General features: G+C 42.1%; 1 protein-coding gene across 3 annotated transcripts in view; it reads left to right on the top strand.

Moving 5' to 3' along the window:
- Positions 1–22,192, top strand: part of LOC139452158 (fibronectin type 3 and ankyrin repeat domains protein 1-like) — a 133,740-nt gene that overhangs the window by 81,992 nt on the left and 29,556 nt on the right. For 2 of the 3 annotated variants that reach the window (XM_071233504.1, XM_071233505.1), the window contains exons 5-6: positions 1,536–1,610; positions 10,549–10,614. In XM_071233504.1, the coding sequence (XP_071089605.1) occupies positions 1,536–1,610; positions 10,549–10,614 (141 nt within the window). The remainder of the gene's footprint in view (positions 1–1,535; positions 1,611–10,548; positions 10,615–22,192) is intronic. The other variant, XM_071233506.1, reaches the window with a different exon arrangement.

The following is a 22,192-nucleotide window of genomic DNA, read 5'->3' on the forward strand; positions in this document are numbered from 1 at the left end:
AGAAATACTTATCAAGACTGAGTTATATTTTCCAGAGAAAGGGCTTTTTGTTTGTATTAATTTCACATTTAATAATTTTTTCTGATGACAAAAAGCGGTCCAAGTGCTTTTCTCTTCTTAAGGCTTTATAGGACTCTTCTTTAGTTGATACATGTATGTATGTATTCACTTATATATGTGCTGTTTTCTTGTTCCTATTTGACACTTCCTGTTCATGTTTTTTATGGATTCAGTTTATCCCTGTGCAGAATTCTGCATATTGAAACAATTATGTGTGATTAATTGTAATTCTGGGTCATTAGTGGCACACAGCAAAATAAGGAAAATCTTGCACAATAAATTTGCTTTTGCAAAACATATGATGATACTGGTAGCGAGGTGATAAGTTATGACATTGTGGGCAGCCGTGGCCATACAGTGAATGGGGTATGTTGAGGTGGAGGAAACTACTTGGGTGCACCGAGGACCACTAATGTACATCACACATTAATTTCAAATTAATACAAGATTTTTCAGCTGTCTTATTGGATACCTGTCTGATTGTAATAACCAACACAATATGTGTTAAATGTGTTTGAATGAACAAGTTCAAGGATTACACTTATCACATGTTTCACATGGAAAGATTTATAGTTAACATTTTACTTCAATTTTAACCGTATTGAAATTAAAATATATATGTCAAATGCAAATATGTCTATGTTTATCAGCTTGGTGGGAATAAAGGACTTCATGCTGTTATCAACATTAACTGTGTGGTCACACTAATTTGGATGTCCCTCCATGTGTGTTTACTTACATACATCCACTTTGATAAAACCATTGTCACAGTGGTATTTATCAAACTACTACATGCAAGAACAAATACATGTACTGGTAGATTTGCACAAGACAAGAGACACAATGCAAGTTGATCATAAATATAATATTCATGTCAAAAAGAATAATTATGGACAGCATTATTATGGCAGAAATACTTTTCAAATTGTGGTTTATTTATCAAACATTGCCTACAATCAGTTCATTGTGTAGCATCACCTACAGAGTATATAGCTGTGGCGGCCACACATTGATGGCTTGATAGTCCCACAAAGGTCCTAATTAGTGCCAGAAAACAGTTCAATAGTTTTCACAGAAATCTGCAGATATCTGTGAATTATTCATGAATTATTCACAAATACTCCAGGGATTGTTTGTAATTTTTCTGCAGTACATAACAAAATTTTGCTTTATAGTCTATATCTCAAAGTAACAGTTTAGTCCCTGCATATTTGTTCTGTATTCATCATTTTCAGTTGTGTCGAACCTCGGATAACTTGAAGTAGGTCCCTTCCTTCGACACAACAGTATCTGACTGTATATGCATTTGATCTAAGTGGTTTTATTCATAAAAAATGGAAATTAGTCAAGATTATCATGTTATTGTAAGTCATTATTCATGACAATTATGAAAATCATAGAGATGAACTATATAGGTAAATGCAAAACCTATAGAGTTTCAATAATCTTTTATATCTTGGTTGTTCTTTTTGCAGAGATGTGTCTGTAGATGTGCCAGACAAATACGGCTTCAGTGCACTGATGCAGGCTTCTCAGAAAGGTTTGATAGAGTAAGTAGAGTGTGAAGATATGTACCAACTGCCTATATAACGACTGCTGATCTGCCAAGTTTGCAAAAGCTGTATTCCAAACATGGCTCCATTGTCTTTAACTATGTAGTTGCAGTGTCAGAGACCACTTGGCAATGACAGAACTAAGACTCCTGTGAATGCATAAGATTATATATAATGCTTTAATACTGATCTTTAAAGTAACTGGTAAGATTTTCTAGCACTGCTGCTTCATGAGTAAACCCAGTAAATGATGTAACCAAATGTACTTCTAACTGTTATGCCTGTCTAAAACATAATCAAAAGGATCCATAACAAGCTAGAGAGTAGGCGTGAAATTTGTAGAATATTTTTTGAAATGCCATCATTTCACAGAATGTCACCATGGGTTTTCAGAAGCTGTAATAATAGGGCATCAAATTGTACCAGACGAGAACAGGTGGTTATGCTGGTTATCCCCACTTGGATAGGTGACCCCTGCTGACCCAGTATAACCTCTTTTACGTAATAGCCAATATTTCTGTATACTATAAAATCTTATCGTGACTTTTCTCTTCTTTGCCAACCAATCCTAATGAAGACAATATTCCTGCCAAAACGTCCTCTGGGCATGCATGAGGCGGGAAAAACGTCACTTCTTCTCTGGGTGTGCTAAAGTAGACAGGAAAATTGCCCCAGCAAATTTAGCTACACAATTTGTTGGTCTTCTCACTGTAGTATTCTTAAAAACTTCGATACTAACTACTACATATTTGATATATTATTTTATCATATAATGGATAGGTTTCTCGGCAGGATAAAGCCAACGGATAAAAACGATATCCGTTGGGGTCATATGCGGATAGAGATGCAAATATCAAAGGTCAAGTAGGGACTACTTTCACTGTTTATAAACAAACATGGCGTCGCCCTCGTCATTCGGTGATTGAGTCAGAATTAACCATCGGGAATCTGGATAAACTACAGGGATAATTGCTATCATTATCAAAAGAACAGTCTAATACACTTAAAATCAGTGTCTAACTGTGATGTAGCTAAGGCATTTTATAAGTTTGGGCAACTTTGGAGATATAAATTTCAAAACAATTTTGCGAGGGCACGAGGCCTAGCCAAGCGGGATCAGTAGCCATATCTGTGCTTGTAGACCTCTGCGTTTGAAACCGTCTCCACAAATTAAAATAGTTGGATTTGGCCGAAATATGTTTGAATTGTTACCTTGTTTCGTTTTGTCGCTCTGTGTACATCTGACTACACTTCTTAACGTTATGACAGGACAGACTGACTGTCAACAACGTCTGACCATGGCCGTGATGTCTCATAGACTAGGGTTAGAGTAGCTTCCTGTTGACAAAGGGCAGTTACTCTAGCAGACAGACCGATGGATTGCCGCGACAGGCAATTAAAAACAATATTTGTTTTGCTTATATGTTGCTTCATCACTGTATAAGAAACAGATTTCAGTTGGAACTATATTGGCTACTGTCACTGTCCGACTGACACATCACTTACCCTGTGACGTAATAAATATAAATGCGAGCATTCCAGGAAAACTCGCAATGTTTCAGTAATGTTTGTGAGAGAGGGAAAGCGATTTTGAAGCACAGAATTAAAGAATGACATTATATAATAAAGAGGTTATCATGCTTGTGTGTTTGGGGATGGTAAATATCCTGTATTAGGAATAAACACTATGTATTTAGTTGGCCAAGGCTCGCAAAATACAATGTTTATTCCTAATGCAGGATATTTACCATCCCCAAACACACTCACGTGATAACCTCTATGTACGTGGTGAAGCATTTTTCACGTAAGTAGAGTGTTTATGAACATCTTGGGAATGGATTCTTCCAGACCATGCCTGGACTGGCTCCCATCAGATCTTATGGATCTTCATCTATCATCTATGTAGAGGGGTATTGTGTGCAGTGGATTCTAGATGTGAGCATTGTAAATCAATATCAGATGTACAATAAAAAGGATTAATGTTGGCGTGGAATTCACAGTCTAAGGATTCATCTAAAAAGACCTAAAAAGAAATCTAACAGATCATCATCATCATCTAATAAGGATAAGCCATCTAAGGTGGGAGCTCAGGAGCAACTTCTCACCACATCCCACCTGGGCAAGACTCACCACATCCCACCTGGGCAAGACTCACCACATCCAACCTGGGCAAGACTCACCACATCCTACCAGGGCAAGACTCACCACATCCTACCTGGGCAAGACTCACCACATCCTACCTGGGCAAGACTCACCACATCCAACTGGGCAAGACTTACCACATCCCAGCAGGGCAAGACTCACCACATCCTACCTGGGCAAGACTCACCACATCCTACCTGGGCAAGACTCACCACATCTCACCTGGGCAAGACTCACCACATCCTACCTGGGCAAGACTCACCACATCTCACCTGGGCAAGACTCACCACATCCCACCTGGGCAAGACTTACCACATCCTACCTGGGCAAGACTCACCACATCCTACCTGGGCAAGACTCACTACATCCTACCTGGGCAAGACTCACCAAATCTCACCTGGGCAAGACTTACCACATCCTACCTGGGAAAGACTCACCACATCTCACCTGGGCAAGACTTACCACATCCCAGCAGGGCAAGACTCACCACATCCTACCTGGGCAAGACTCACCACATCTCACCTGGGCAAGACTCACCACATCTCACCTGGGCAAGACTCACCACATCTCACCTGGGCAAGACTCACCACATCCTACCTGGGCAAGACTCACCACACACTACCTGGGCAAGACTCACCACATCTCACCTGGGCAAGACTCAACACATCCCACCTGGGCAAGACTCACCACATCCTACCTGGGCAGGACTCACCACATCCCACCTGGGCAAGACTTACCACGTCCCAGCAGGGCAAGACTGACCACATCCCGCCAGGGCAAGACTCACCACATCCTACCTGGGGAAGACTCACCACATCCCACCTGGGCAAGACTCACCACATCCTACCTGGGCAAGACTCACCACATCCAACCTGGGCAAGACTCACCACATCCTACCTGGGCAAGACTCACCACATCCTACCTGGGCAAGACTCACCACATCCCACCTGGGCAAGACTCACCACACCCTACCTGGGCAAGACTCACCACATCCTACCTGGGCAAGACTCACCACATCCTACCTGGGCAAGACTCACCACACCCTACCTGGGCAAGACTCACCACATCCCAGCAGGGCAAGACTCACCACATCCCACCTGGGCAAGACTCACCACATCCCACCTGGGCAACAAGAAAGTGAAACATGGCGATAACATCAAGCATTCATCACCTGCTCACTTGCCCATGGAAAAGGACACGGTGTAAGATCCTGGCGTGGAAGACGTTGCTAAGCACCAGGACTCAATGGATAAGGGGGACGAAGGTTTGACTTGCCAAAAGGCAAGCTACTGTCCTGGCAAACCTGACTCCACTTGTATGTGCTGCTAAAGTTGCCTCTCCCTACCCTGATGAAGAGTTACCTACGGGTTTTAAATTGGATAGTCTGAGACATGATGTTAGATGACATGCTGCATAAGCCACCAAGAGGAAGCCCTCAGCCACATGTGTTCATGCAGATCTCTCATCTGATGACAGCTTGGGTAATTATCAGGCTTGTGAAGCATCCCATTACTCAGATCATGGCTTGTGCTCTCACCACTTACCTGTCTGAAACTGTTTCATGGTTCAGTTATAAGGATCAGCAGGATTTGTTTAGACTAGATTTCTCATGTGCAGAGATTATTGAGGACTTGTACATCATCATACCTTCTGGTCAACCCCATGCAAATCCGAAGCCTGTCCAACAATGGACTGAACATCCGGTACCAGTGGAATGTCCACCTCAACCTGAGGTTTTCCACACTTCATCCTTGCCGTCTTTTACAGCCAAGATATTACTACACACTGATGCTTTATGAGCCAAAGCAAGGGACTATCAAGCACGTCTACATGAGGCTTCAATTAACCTCCTAGATAAGTAGACCCTCACATCATTACTCCAATGTTATGGATGATTCCACTTTACAACCACTTTCCAGAGGTAGAAGTAGACATCCCAGAGGCAGAAGTAAAGACTGTAGCTTGCTATTTACCAGAACCCCCTGTTCATCCGAATCCTTTTGAACTTGCTTTGTCAATGGACCTCGATTCAAGACTACCAGACTACAACACAACTCCAACTCCGGGACCAGTGGGAGGGCGACTCATGTTAGATGACAAAAATTTAAAGTTAGTAACGTTAGACTGGAAGTTGTAAGGACTGGATACCAGCTCCTATTCCATCATTGTCCAGCCCTTGTATTCCAGCCAGTAAGCCGACAATTCCATTTCGAAGGGCACAAGTTGGCGGCCATGAACTTGTCCATAGGGAAAATACCTGACAAAGGAGCCATACAAGCACTGGAAGAATCAGACAACGCCATAGAATTCTACTCCCCAGATTTCCTGGTTCTGAAGAAAGAGAGATTATCTGCTCAACAGAGATAATTTGCTCTTTTTTTTGCTGCATCCGCCCAAGTTTCAAATGGAGCATCACCCAGGTTACAAGATTGGGCCAAAAGTCTGGATTTACACAAACCTGCATAGAGTGAAGTCTCATTAATCCGACACTCGTTAATCGGATAGTCTCGCACTCTGACTCCGATGGACCACATTTGCAACAAATTACTGGAATCACTCATTTACGAGTCTCGTTAATCCGACACAGTGATCAGCGTACTCTGCGGTCATCTGGCCGTGAAAAAAACAACAAATTCCAGCAAACTGTACGATTGTTTGGGAATCAAATAAGATTCATTTAAGAACTTCAAGAAATGATTGAGATTTATCTACAAACATGAAAAATGTCCTATTCGGGGTAATTCAGGATATTGGTCGTAGTGAAAGGGGGGCATTACCTGGGGTTTCTAGTACATACATCCAACCAAATCTGAATTGACACCTGTACAGGAGAGCACTTACATAGGAGCCAGATGTTTGCTTCACAGTGGCAAGGCAAGAGGCCTAATTTCGGAATCTCTATAACTACCCAACAGATCTTGCAGGTGGTGGATGTCATCATGGTCATCACATCGCTTCAGGACCAATAGAGGCAGGCTCCAATTTTGTTCACTACAGGACTGGATAAACACCACAAGTTCTCTCACCTTAGAATCTATGATTCAAACTCCAACGACAGAACTATTATAATTGAATTGGTGGCTCATTCACTATAATGTCAGTACAGCCATTCCCCTCATGATACCTCCTCCAGATCATCATCTTTTCACAGATGCATTGAGCATAGGATGGATGCACACATGGATAGTGCAACAGTCCAGCAGGGAGATTGGTCAGAGGAAGACAAGATGCCTCATATGAATTGTCAGGAAATGAATACCACTGACATGGAGTCAAAGACTACTTCAGTCTTCAGTGTTAGTAGCAACGGACATCACTTCTGTAGTAGCGTACATCAAGAGGCAGGGTGGTAACGAGATCAGGGAATTTAATGAAGAAGGTTTCATATTTGTTCAGATTGGGAGTCTCAGTCAACTGCAGAGAGGAGCCTTGCCACATCCTGGGAAAATTCAACATCCTGGCAGATTGTCTTTCATGGAGAAACAAGTAATTCCCACAAAATGATCTCTTCGATATGTTCAGTGTTCAGATGGATTATAATGAATAGGACACTCCTCATCTTGATCATTTTAACACCTACCCGAACAACAAACCCCCAATTTACCTCAGTCCGGTACCACACCCTCAAGCTCTACAAGTGGACACTGCATCCATGAAGGGTCTTTTGGAAGGGTCTATTTGTCTGCACATTCCTGCCTTGTTCTCTCCTAGACAGAGTCATCAAGAAGGTGGAAGAGACAGATTGTGTCATTATTTTGATAGCCCTGGCTTGGCCAAGCAGGTCTTGGTACCCAAGATATATATATTCTGCCTTCATTGGGATGGTTGATAGCTGGCAGTGAAGAGGAACATCTGTTCACAATCTCCAGATACTATAGTGGCTAATGTCTATGATGTAATAGAGGTAGTATTCCTAGAATTATAACTAATGTTTGATTTCTTGATCATTATGAGAGTTTATGTTGATTAAAGATATGTGTAGCCACTAGGTGTCTGGAAATTTGTTTTTCTTTTAGTATGTTATTCCATGTATACTGCTGCAAGAAGCACGAATACCATACATGTTGTTTGATATATGATGAATTACTCATATTCAAGAGTTATTAGATTGGTTTGATGCACAAACGAACATACTGTCATGTTGCATGAATCAATGTTCATGAATGCATCACATGCAACATTGTAGATCCATGACTCCAGATGCACCATTTCTCTTGTGTACGATTAGCATGTAAATTTTGGAAATCATGTGCAGCAAATCGTGATAAGAATAATGACATGCTGTGGTAACAACAGACTAATTGTTAGTTTGGTACACATTGGAAACATCTCTTCTTAATGTACATACTTTTCTATGTGTTTCTATGGTTTCAATTGTTTTTCTCAAGCACGAGTTTATGACAGATGTTAAAAATTTCATGCCTGATATTCCTGATATGCCTGATACCTCTTGGGATTTATTCTGATGTGTGATTGGATGACACTCAGTATGAAGGTGACAAAAAAGGTTGTGTAAATGCTGCACCTGGTACATCAGACTGGTTGTGAACCATGGTACATCAGACTGGTTGTGAACCATGATACATCAGACTGGTTGTGAACCATGATACATCAGACTGGCTGTGAACCATGATACATCAGACTGGCTATGAAACATGATACATCAGACTGGTTGTGAACCATGATACATCACCAGGTTGTGAACCATGATACATCAGACTGGTTGTTAACCATGATACATCAGACTGGTTGTAAACCATGATACATCACCAGGTTGTGAACCATGGTACATCAGACTGGTTGTGAACCATGATACATCAGACTGGTTGTGAACCATGATACATCACACTGGTTGTAAACCATGATACATCACCAGGTTGTGAACCATGATACATCAGACTGGCTGTGAACCATGATACATCAGACTGGCTGTGAACCATGATACATCAGACTGGCTGTGAAACATGATACATCAGACTGGTTGTGAACCATGATACATCACCAGGTTGTGAACCATGATACATCAGACTGGTTGTTAACCATGATACATCAGACTGGTTGTAAACCATGATACATCACCAGGTTGTGAACCATGATACATCAGACTGGTTGTGAACCATGATACATCAGACTGGTTGTGAACCATGTTACATCAGATTGGTTATGAACCATGATACATCAGACTGGTTGTGAACCATGATACATCACCAGGTTGTGAACCATGATACATCAGATTGGTTGTGAACCATGATACATCAGACTGGTTGTAAACCATGATACATCAGACTGGCTGTGAACCATGATACATCAGACTTGTTGTGAACCATGATACATCACCAGGTTGTGAACCATGATACATCAGACTGGTTGTGAACCATGATACATCAGACTGGTTGTGAACCATGATACATCAGACTGGTTGTGAACCATGATACATCACACTGGTTGTAAACCATGATACATCACCAGGTTGTGAACCATGATACATCAGACTGGTTGTGAACCATGATACATCAGACTGGCTGTGAACCATGATACATCAGACTGGCTGTGAAACATGATACATCAGACTGGTTGTGAACCATGATACATCACCAGGTTGTGAACCATGATACATCAGACTGGTTGTTAACCATGATACATCAGACTGGTTGTAAACCATGATACATCACCAGGTTGTGAACCATGATACATCAGACTGGTTGTGAACCATGATACATCAGACTGGTTGTGAACCATGTTACATCAGATTGGTTATGAACCATGATACATCAGACTGGTTGTGAACCATGATACATCAGACTGGTTGTGAACCATGATACATCACCAGGTTGTGAACCATGATACATCAGATTGGTTGTGAACCATGATACATCAGACTGGTTGTAAACCATGATACATCAGACTGGCTGTGAACCATGATACATCAGACTTGTTGTGAACCATGATACATCACCAAGTTGTGAACCATGATACATCAGACTGGTTGTGAACCATGGTACATCAGACTGGTTGTGAACCATGATACATCAGACTGGCTGTGAACCATGATACATCAGACTGGTTGTGAACCATGATACATCACCAGGTTGTTAACCATGATACATCAGACTGGTTGTGAACCATGATACATCAGACTGGTTGTGAACCATGATACATCAGACTGGCTGTGAACCATGATACATCAGACTGGCTGTGCTCAAAGATACATCAGACTGGTTGTGAACCATGATACATCAGACTGGTTGTGAACCATGATACATCAGACTGGCTGTGCTCAAAGATACATCAGACTGGTTGTGAACCATGATACATCAGACTGGTTGTGAACCATGATACATCACCAGGTTGTGAACCATGATACATCAGACTGGCTGTGAACCATGATACATCAGACTGGTTGTGAACCATGATACATCAGACTGGTTGTGCTCAAAGATACATCAGACTGGTTGTGAACCATGGTACATCAGACTGGTTGTGAACCATGATACATCACCAAGTTGTGAACCATGATACATCAGACTGGTTGTGAACCATGATACATCAGACTGGTTGTGAACCATGATACATCAGACTGGCTGTGAACCATGATACATCAGACTGGCTGTGAACCATGATACATCAGACTGGTTGTGAACCATGATACATCACCAGGTTGTGAACCATGATACATCAGACTGGCTGTGAACCATGATATTATACTTGATTTTGAAGTATTACAGTAAAACAGGAAGTCTCTGTGTGTATTCCTATGAATTATTTGCCTAATTTATTTTTAATCTTTTTTCAGTATAGTTCAGCTGTTGCTAGATCATGGTGCAGACATCCATCTTAAGACTGATGCAGGCAAAACATGGTAAGTGTAACAACAGTTTGTAACATTGAAGTATATGGGGTATTGCTCCAGCTTCAGTTTAATATCAGGTCACATGTCAGTCCACTCTATTTAGGGACAGAGAACAAGGTCAGTGTTAGTAGACCTACCCGAATTGGTTGTCATTGATTGGAAGGTTTTTTTAGTCTGTAGGGTTTCTGCACTACAGGTAAACAAAATGGTAATATTTAGTTGGCAAGTTGGAATGCTGTATTAATGTTTTTAAGATGTCGTTACTCCAATCACAAGTGAGAAAATGCTAATTTAACTCTACAATTTGATTGTAATCTGGTATTAATTTTATTCTATGAACTATTACCCCGTCTTAGGGTACTGGACAACATAACTGCTTATACACAGGGAGGTATTCGGGAGGAATAGTGGTTTTGAAGAAATATTCAGTGGTAAGATATATTATTGATGTTAAATACGGAGAAAATGCTATCACTATTCTGTTTGATAAAAGTATGTCTGGTTTTGATAGAGATACATTATGTGTGTTTACATATATCCAACCGGAGAGATCGACCTGGTATGATAACAGAGACAGACAAAATGGGGTAGAGATTTTACTGTATTTTTTATTGAGTTTAATTCTTGTGAATACCCTACCTCTATTACATCATTGCCATAAATTCCTGTTTATGCTGAGAACTACACTACAAATTTTATAAATTTTCAACAGACGTCCTCTTCACTGCCAACATATCTAATATTTGTGAGGGAAACCCTATCCCATGCCAGGTGCGCCACCGCACATGCGCAAGGCGGGAATCTCTCACTTCTTTCCTGTGTGGCCAGATGACAACAAGGAATTTTTGTTGTTGCATACATCTGTACACTTGATTGCTGTTCCACACTTACAACACTAGATCATCTCAAGCTTCGCTAAAGACAAGCAGTGAGCAGTTCTACAAGCAGAGAACAAGGGGGTATAAGAGTCAGAAGTCTCTTGTAAGTAATTAGTTAGAAAAGTGTTGTGGGATGAGGACTTCATCCCAAAAACAGACACCTGTCTGTTCAGCTTGTGGGCAACATCAAATCACTGGTCACCCTCACCCTACATGCATATCATGCAAAAGGGAACCGATGTACCTTTCGGGTTTTAACCTAACCAGTCACGTACATCCGGAAGCTCAATGACCCTGATTATAAGAACACTAGAGCGTCAGCAAAATATTCATCTGCTTCATGTAAGAAAGTGATTAAGTCCGTTGTGACTACTAAAGATAATCACGTGGGTAACAAGCGAGTGTCGCGCGAGGACGCCATCTCGCCTTATGAGGAGAAGAGATCTCGTCGCTCATCCCACTCTCCAAATATAGTTAAGGAGCCGATGTACCTTTCAGACTTTAATGTAGCCTGTCACGTGCATCCGGCAGCGACTGGTAAGGTGGATCATCTAGGCTTGGAAGAAGCAACTGACCTCCACTCTATGACACGCTCCTCCTTTAACTTAGAGAAAACAATGTCTGTAATGATTGATAAACGCATGCAATCAATGTCTCATGAAATCTCATATCTAAAAAGAATCTGTCGCACAACCCCAGCATGGCCAAACAGGGATTGATCACGAGATTCAAAAGCGATCTAAGGCTGAATATGGCAGAACACCCTCATACAGCAGACATGCACAAGGTCACGCTGAATCAGATTATTATGAGGACAGTAGGAGAGTCATAAAAAGTGATCGAGAATCTCATAGATTACCTCCCTACCACGCACACCATAGGGTAGATCATGAATCACGGGCATCGCATCTCAGTATGCACAGAAATACACACCAGTCACCCTCTAGCCAATATGATAGACGAATTGACAAAACTCGTGCAAATCAGGATAGAATTCCTTAAGCGTGCGCCATCTCATACTGCCACACAGTCCAGTTATACAGGCGGAGAAAGCGAGGGAGATGTTACGTCACAATCATACAGTTATAGAACATGTGATTCACACACTGCTAGCCGTAGATCAGACGATCGTGATTACGCTACCCTCAGCCATATGACCCACTCCCAGCGCAGCCTGAGTAGGGGGTGCGGATCTATAGCTAACACTGGTTCTTCATGCAATGGGGACTCTACTACGGAGAATAATTATAGACCAAATAATTATTCCATTAAAGATATCATTGCAGAACTTTATAATCTAATGCCCGCCTTAAAACCAGATAACAAGGATAAAATGCCTGTCAAACCCTTGTTAGAACGTGCTGGGTATGAAGAAGCTGTCAGTAAGACTGAAGAATTCCATACCCTTCCCTGTCCGTCATATATTGATGACGTCATCAAGAAAATTGAAGATTCATTGAATGCTTCATCGGCACATTATGTTAGACTGGGTTTGCCTGCCATTAATAAGAGTGCTTACAGGACACATGATGCCCCCTTCACACAACAGCCGAGCATTGATGAAGATGATCTATGATCTGGTTAAGGAACCTAACACCAAAATGCACGTTGACATGTCCGAAATCAGGGACTTAGATTACATCAACAAACTGATGATTAATATAAGTTCATACATTAACTGGATTGCAGCTGGAGTTCGCCACGTCATACCCCCGAACAACCAGAGTGAAGGTCTACCCTTAGACACCCCCACGGAGATGACACTACAGCAGACCGGATTCATTCACAGCTCACTGGACCACATACTGAAGATGCAAGAGGGTCTTCAATCAGCACAAGTTTGGATGTCAGCACAGAGATGCTCATGCAAAGAAAACATCTACTACAGCAAGTTCATCATATGATCCCAGAGCCATTAAGAAGATCCATGCTGTCACAGATATTCAACGGAAGACTGAAGTCAGTGAAGGAAGCCATTGCATCGTCAACTAGCCAGAAGTTTCAAGAATCCACGATCTTGTTGGCATCCAGGATACAGAGACGGCCGGCAGATATTCAGCATCAACAACAGAATCCTAGATCTCGTCATGTGAATCCTGGCCGGGATTCTTTTCGAGCCTCTTCATGGAAGAACAGATGGTTTCAACCCAAGTACAGGAACTCCAAAGATGATCATCCCACTTCGCAGAGAGGACGAAGCAGAGGCAGAAGCAGTCTCTGAAGGGGATACCACCGGAAATGACTCAACCAGAAATCTACAGACCCCTTCAGATCCTACCAACATCACCTGCCCAATGGACAATGATTTAGAACTACAGAAGATCAAAGCTACAACCACATCGAATCCAGTGGAACTAGCCGGTCTCACAGACATCGACCCAAGTTCAGCATTCATCCGATCACGGGACCAGTGGGAGGTCGTCTTATGCAGTACGCGGACAACTGGAAGACCATCACAGACGAGTCATGGTTGCTCGAAGAAGTAAGAAAAGGATACAAACTTCACTTCTCAAAATGACCAAGACTAGTCATTCACCCTACCGGACCCCGATTCCAGCTATCGGGACCGAAGTTAATTGCAGCATAAGTGGCCATACAAAAACTACTTGCAAAAGGAGCTAAAAGCATCTTAAAGGAGTCAGACACCACTCACGGATTCTACTCCCCAGTATTCCTGGTACCGAAGAAGAATTCTTCAGAGATGCGATTAATCATAGACCTAAAAGTCCTGAACAAAGATTATCTGGAAAAACCACCCAGTTTTCAGATGGAATCTATCAAGAAGTTGAAGAATGCCTTAAGACAAGCAGATTGGATGATAAGCATAGACCTCCAAGAAGCCTATCTTCACGTCCCTATCCATCCAAGTCATCGTCGTTACCTCTCCTTTGCAGTCAACGGTCAGAGATACCAGTTCAGGGTACTCCCATTCGGCATATCCATCGCCCCATGGTTATTCACCAGGATCACCAATCCCATCATCGGATTCACCCATATAAAGCTCATAATGCTACACGGATACATAGACGATTTCCTATCCGCCGATCAGGACAAATCGCAAATCAGATTAAATACAGTGTGCCTCAACCAACTACTAACACACTTAGGATTCCTCGTTCACCCTAAAAAATCAGAGCTAGTACCCACACAGGACATCACCTACATAGGTGCAAGATTTCTACTCAACAACTATTTCATAGTAGCACCTCCAGAGGACAGATATGCAAGAGTAGAACACATGATAACAAGCATACTCGATCAGCCCATCAAATTGAGACACTGGTGGATGTCTTGCCTAGGCACGCTCACATCTATCCAAGACCTAAACTACAGAGGCAGACTACAATTACGGCCCCTGCAGAATTGGAAGAATACCACCAAAGACCTAGAGCTGGAAGCCTTAATCCAACCTCCACAAGTTCAAATCTCAGAACTTCATTGGTGACTGAATGTCATGCCAGGTATTCCACTTGCTTACCCCACCCCCCTACATCAACTCTACACAGATGCATCAGGAGAGGGTTGGGGTGCCCATATGGATGATGTTACCATACAGGGAAAATGGTCCTCCCAAGAAAAGGAGTTACACATCAATTGTCTAGAAATGAGAGCGATATATCTAGCCTTAGAAGCATGGCAAGATCGTCTACACCACTCGTCATTGAAGATCACTACAGACAACTTGACTGTGGTTGCTTACATACAGCACCAAGGGGGCACAAAGTCTCAGCCTTTATTGAAGGAGGTTACACGTTTATATGCCTTGGTAGACTCAGTGAGTTGCAGAATCGAAGCAAGACATATACCAGGCAAGCTAAATATCCCAGCAGATTACCTATCCCGGAAAAACAAGATAGTACCCACGGAATGGTCACTATATCCCGAGGTATTCAAGATGATAACCCACCTATGGGATACTCCAAACCTAGATCTATTCGCCACATGTCTCAACAACAAACTACCAGTCTACATCAGCCCTGTACCAGACCCGCTAGCTCTCCAGGTAGATGCTCTTTCTATGGAATGGGAGGGAATGTTTGCGTGCGTATTCCCCCCATGGGCTCTCCTAGACAAAGTACTGAAGAAAATAGAGGAGACAGACTGTGTCATAATCCTCATAGCCCTGGCATGGCCAAACAGGGCTTGGTTTCCAAGGTTACTACACCTCCTAGTGGAAGAACCTCTGAAACTCCCAGTACGTCACGACCTACTCAGACAACTGAAAACGGACATATTTTACGGCCACCTCGACAACCTCCACCTTCACGCTTGGAAGTTATCTCGAATAAGATGCAAGCCCCCGGTTACTCTAAATCAGCTGCATGAAGAGTGGCAAGCTCATGGAGACCAGCATCATCTGCCTTAAACAATAACAGATGGGACAAGTTTGTCGAGTGGAGAATGAGAAAGCATTTAAACGTGGAGATAACGATACCTATAGTGGCTGAATTCTTGCTCTATCTCAGAAACGACAAGAGATTACGACATCGCACTATCGAAGGCTATAGATCAGCCCTGGCATCAGTATTACAACATGATGGCCTATCTATAGGTACCCACCCAGTACTGAATCGACTCATGAAGTCCTTTGCACTGGAAGACATTAAAGTACCACGTACATTCCCAAAATGGGATCTATCTATAGTATTGTCAGCATTGATGAAAGCACCATATGAACCCATGAGTAGTGCGACATTACTATTAGTCTCCAGGAAGACTGCTTTTCTCCTAGCCATGGATACGGCGGCTCGTGTATCAGAATTACACGATATTGACATTTCCACTGTAACTCATACCCAAGAATGGAAATCAGTGTCGTTCAGATCGCTCCCAGAATTTATTGCCAAAAGCCAGTCGTCAACCTTTGGCCCACTCGGACACAGGCAATATACAATACCAGCCTTAAGTAAAAGTGTGGACTATCCGGACAGATTACTCTGTCCCATAAGAGCCTTGAGATATCTCATTACAGCCATTCAACCCCACAGAAAGCAGAGAAAACGCCTTTTATATCTCTTGCAAACCTTCGTCAGAAAAGGACATAACAAAGGGTACTGTAGCGGGATGGCTCAGATCGGTGATTGCAGATAGCTATAAACTGGCACAAGTCTTCACACCAACTTGGGGAGACTGCAGGCCTCACGAGATCAGAGCCCTTGCAACAAGTCTAGCCACATGGAATTCAGTATCCATTGAACAAGTCGTAGCTAGCTGCCAGTGGAAGTCCCATAACACGTTCTCAAACTTTTACTTACGAGACATACAGACCGATCTGGATGGACTATACACACTGGGACCCTTGGTGGCCGTCTAGGTTATAGTCTCCAAGTTAACTTGTTCCCCCCTCTTCAAGAAAGGGGAAAAAGAGGGGGGCGGGAAAAGAGATTTCAGAATACCTCATGAACTCAGGGTAAGTTGACCTTTGTACTTAGTTTGCTATTGAATTAGTAAACAAGGCAAGTGGCAACACTGAAATCAGAGATCGAAGGATTAAGTGATATACGGTATCTACATGATAATCTAGGATGTATCGATGTACTACCACCGGAAGTGACGTCATGGGAGACATCGCACCGGACTAATGTCAAAATATGTTAAATATCACTATCCAAAAGGGCATAACGGAAAACCACATCATAAATGATAACAGATCATAGAAGATATATACCACAACGTGGGCATGGAATGACAACCGGAGGTGACGTCACAGATGACGTCATCACCGGAAGTGACTTCATAATATGTCCAAGTATCACAGTGGTGGATATATACATGGATATCATACACATTATATGACGTTTGAAATCTCTCTATGTCTAGTCTTGTAAGTAGACTATTAGACATATTCTGTTTGAGACCCTTTTGGCATACAATACTTGGGTTACCACTTCACAAAGCCAGATATCTAAGGGATGCTAGATACCAGAACCAACTGGTGTATACTGGCAATGATGTAATAGAGGTAGGGTATTCACAAGAATTATCAAACAATAGTTTATCATTGTGAATAATTCTAAGAATACTACCTCTATTACATCAGGAATTAATCCCTCCCACCTCACCAAATATCTGCATCTATTTGATGAGGAAAATGGGTTGAAAGATGTGTGGAGATTCCCGTCTTGCGCATGCGCGGAGGCGCCCCTGGCAAGGGATAGGGTTTCCCTCACAACAATTAGATATGTTGGCAGTGAAGAGGACGTCTGTTGAAAATTTATAAAAATTTGTAGTGTGGTTCTCAGAATAAACAGGAATTTATGGCAATGATGTAATAGAGGTAGTATTGTTAGAATTATTCACAATGATAAACTATTGTTTGATATTGGAGGAGTACCTAGCTGTTTCTATCATTGTACTTGGAGACATGAACAGTAGAACCGTTGTGATGCTGGACTATGTGGAGGATCGATGTTATTCACCATGTTGAAGGTAATGATTACTTAGTGGATTTTTTCATACAATTTGAGATGGAAAGGTATTAATGTGATAAATTACTGAATAACTTTGGAAAAACACTTTTGGAAATGTGTTCAATACTGAACATATATATTGTAAATTGAAGATTTGGGACTGACTATCAAATTGGTGATTATACATTTATTAGACATTTAGGGTGTAGTGTGATAGATTATGTCTTAGCATCGAGTGACATGTTCCCCGGTGTCAACGATTTTTATATATTATCTAGATAGGAATCACAACATCTACCTGTACATTTAGGCATTAAAAAAAACTGTTGCACAAAGTCAGACTCCTCAGGTAACTGTAAAGACTACAAATATACATGGAAAGACAGTATGGGATCCTCTTCGACTGCAGACTTATAGAGCAGCAGCCCAGAGCACTTTGGTCAAACGAACAAGGTACCAATATCCGAACACAGGAACATTAACTGTGTAACCCAACATATTCATATATGGATGTCTGCCGGGGACCCCCTGCCTGGTATGGCCCCTGGCCCCCCAAAAGAAGGCACCATTCAAGGGCTGGATCAAACATTGGAGATACGAGGGTGTTCATTAAAGATTTCCCCTGACCCACTTCCGATGGACCTAGTGGAATGAAACTTGGCATAGGTATTAGTCTTTCTCCACATAGGAACCACCAAGAGTTACACACTTCTCCCATTGTTTTATGCAACTATGGAGACCTCGCTTGTAAAAGCCCTCATTTTGCATCTCAAACCAGGACTAGACTTCAGAAATCAGAGTTTCATCATCTGTGAAACGTTTTCCCTTCAAAAATAACTTCATGGTTGGAAAGAGGTGGAAGTCAGATGGTGCAAGGTCAGGAGAGTAAGGAGGATGTGGAAGGATTTCATAGCCACAGGACCGCGCTTCTGTCTGGGCAACATGAGAGTTGTGTACTGGAGCATTGTCTTGCAGGAGACGGACACCCTTGGTCAGCATGCCACGCATCTTAAGCTTGATATCGTCCCGCAATTTCCGCAGCAGTGAAGCATAAAAAGCTCCTGTAATTGTGGTACCCTTTGCCAAGAAATCCATCATCACTACTCCGTGCTGGTCCCAAAACACTGTGAGCATGACCTTGACTGCAGTGGGTCGGACACGTGCCTTCTTTGGGGGTGGTGACTCCACATGCTTCCATTGCATCGACCGAACTTTAGTATCAGGATCATAGTGATGGACCATGTTTCATCCTGTATGATAAGCCTGTCAAAAAAGTTTGCCTGGTTTTTTTGGCACATGTCCAAAAATTCCTTTGATCAATTGACTCGTTCCTGCTTTTGGAAAGGTGTGAGCAACCTGGGAATCCATCGTGCAGACACCTTATGCATGTTCAAATTGTCATGGATGATTTTTTCCACAGACCCTACACTGATCTTGACAACTTGTGCTAACTGGCGAAAAGTTATACGTGGATCTGCCAAAATGGCGGTCTCCACTTGATGGATAGTGTCCTCATCAATGGCTGAAAGGGGGCGACCAGGAATGGCAGCTGTTTCCACAGATGTCCGACCACACTTGAACTGGCGATGCCAGTGTTTAACAACGTCATATGATGGGGCATCTTCCCCATAAGTTGCTTTCATTTCATTGAAAGTTTCTTTTGGTGTGCGACCTTTCAAATTTAAAAACCTAATCACTGCTCAGTATTCTACTGGCTCCATTGTCACACCCTACTCGATCATAACACCTGTAAAAGTGGTAAGATTAATAGTTCGGGGCTGCAAATTCAGACATAACCCATAGATACATGTATCATTACACATGTGAAATTTCAATCAAATATGATAACCCTAAGTGGTTTAGGGGAAATCTTTAATGAACACCCCTCGTACCACATGAAAGTAAGTGTAAATGAACTGGTTCATCTCACAGAGTACAGAATGGGCCACACCAGACAAATCTTCCTCTGCATAAGGCCTGCCAGACACCCCCAGAGAGGGTCATAAAATTTCGGCTGGGTTAAACATTGGAGGTACCACATGAAATCAACATAAAATGAACTATTACACTCTACTTATTACAAAATACCCATTGCCAGACAAATCATCTTCTGCATAAGGCCCGCCAGACACACCCTCACCCCACCCCACACAGTTGACCCTCTGTAATCCCAGTCTGCATAATGAAACATAGGAGGCAGAAAAGCATTGGAAATCAGCTCTGAGAGTCAACAGATGGTCAAATTTATGTTTTGTTCTTAAAGATGGAAGGATATTATTGAGATCAAAATCACGTATTTATAAAATTAGGTCTCTGAATACTAGTATTGATATCTTAGATTAGGCCTACCGTTGAAATGTAATGAAAATGGCATGAATTTTTTATTCTTGTGAATATATATCTGATCAGCTATGAAGTCCTCAAAGCCTGCTATAGCCTGATAGTTTGGCTATGGATTCCTACAAGCCAGATAGGCATATGATGCTGTGTGCCATGATTTTTATTTTCTGAACAACAAAAGTTCCTGTGACATTGAATAAGATTTTTTACCAAATCAGAAACAATTTCGGTTTGCAACAGATAAAAGACTCCTTAAGTGTTCAAATGGTTTAATTTGTCATACTGACTTCAGAAAATGTGTGATTTCATAAAAAAAACCATGAACATGCCAAAATGTCAATTTACAAATCAATAGCGAGTGTGTCCACCTCTGGTTGCGATGCAAGCAACACATCTTCGTCTCATGGAATGGACCAGGCATCGCACAAAGTCCTGTGGGATATCTTTCCTTATCTGCTGGAGCATGTTTCAAAGTTCCTGGAGTGTCTGTGGAACACGTGGTTGACGTCAAAGGCACCGATCCATCTCATCCCACATGTGCTCGATTGGTGATAGATCAGGGGACGAGCCAGCCAGGTTATGACATTCACGTTTCTTTGTTGAAGAGATCCTGAACAAGTCGAACAATATGAGGCCGGGCGTTGTCATGTTGAAAAGTAATGCCTGGGCCATGACGACGCAAAAAAAAGTAGAACAACAGGGCCGATGATCTCGTCGCGGTAGTGCTGTCCATCGAGATTTACTTCTACCACGATCAAACGGGTCCTCTGATGTGCTGTAATACCACTCCCTACCATGACGCTGCCGCCCCCAAACTGATCTTTTTCCATGACACAATGATTGATGTAACGTTCACCTCGACGTCGGTACACTCGAAGCCGTCCATCGCTGTGGCTGAGGTGAAAACGAGACTCGTCAGTGAATAGAACTTGTCCCAACTGTATGACCGTCCAGCGAAGACGCTATCTGCACCGCGTACTGTATGCATGCTTAACGGTGGTTTCCTGTCCATATCCGTCGAAGGCGAGGGATGCTTCTTGCAGTCACTGTTGCTGACTGGAATCGATTTTGTAGGTGTGTTGTTCGAATCCAGTTGACTTGTCGATTATTGGTTACGCGTGGCCTGTCACTCCGAGGATGGTCTCTGACTGCATTCGTCTTTTGCCAACATTGCCATAAACACCAAATGGTGTTTCTGTGGACGTTAAATTGTCTTGCAACATCACGTTGACTCCTGCTTCAAGCAAACCAATTTCTCGCAGACGCTCATTTTCGGACAAGCGTGGCATTTCATAATGTTGAATAATTGTGTAATTTTGTTGTTTTTCTGAGTGGTTGTTGTCGGCACAATGCTAAACAATGCATATGGAATCCTGTACATGTTTTTATACCCATTCTTGGGTAGTGAAATGCATGGGGTTTGCATAAAAGTCAACTTTTGCGTTGCGTTTTTGTGACTTGATTCCATACATGTACTACAATAATGAAAACCAAACTTTACTTGTTTGAAAAATACACTAAAATATTGGTGTCACAGGAACTTTTGTTGTTGATTTTTGCAGAATGGTTAATGATAGCCACTATTGCCACTGGGAAATGTTTTAGGACAATAATCTGGAAAATCTGGGTGATAATTGTGTTTGATAACCTATGATCTCCATTTATTTAGCAATTTGTAATAATTTGTAATAAGTAGAGAGTAATAGTTCATTTTATGTTGGTTCAGTGTGATACCTCCAATATTTAAGCCTTATGCAGAGGAAGATTTGTCTGGTGTGGCCCATTTTGTACTCTGTGATATGAACCTGTTCATTTAAACTTACCTTAATGTGGTACAATCGATATATATTCCAGCCCAATTTTACCCGTGTATACCTGAAGGGTCAACTTTTTGTGGGTGTCTGGCGGGCCTTATGCAGAAGATGATTTGTCTGGCAATGGGTAATGTGCAATAAGTAG

Source organism: Haliotis cracherodii, unplaced genomic scaffold (assembly GCF_022045235.1).
Source record: "Haliotis cracherodii isolate W230 unplaced genomic scaffold, xgHalCrac1.p SCAF_9, whole genome shotgun sequence".
Classification (NCBI taxonomy): Eukaryota; Metazoa; Mollusca; class Gastropoda; order Lepetellida; family Haliotidae; genus Haliotis; species Haliotis cracherodii.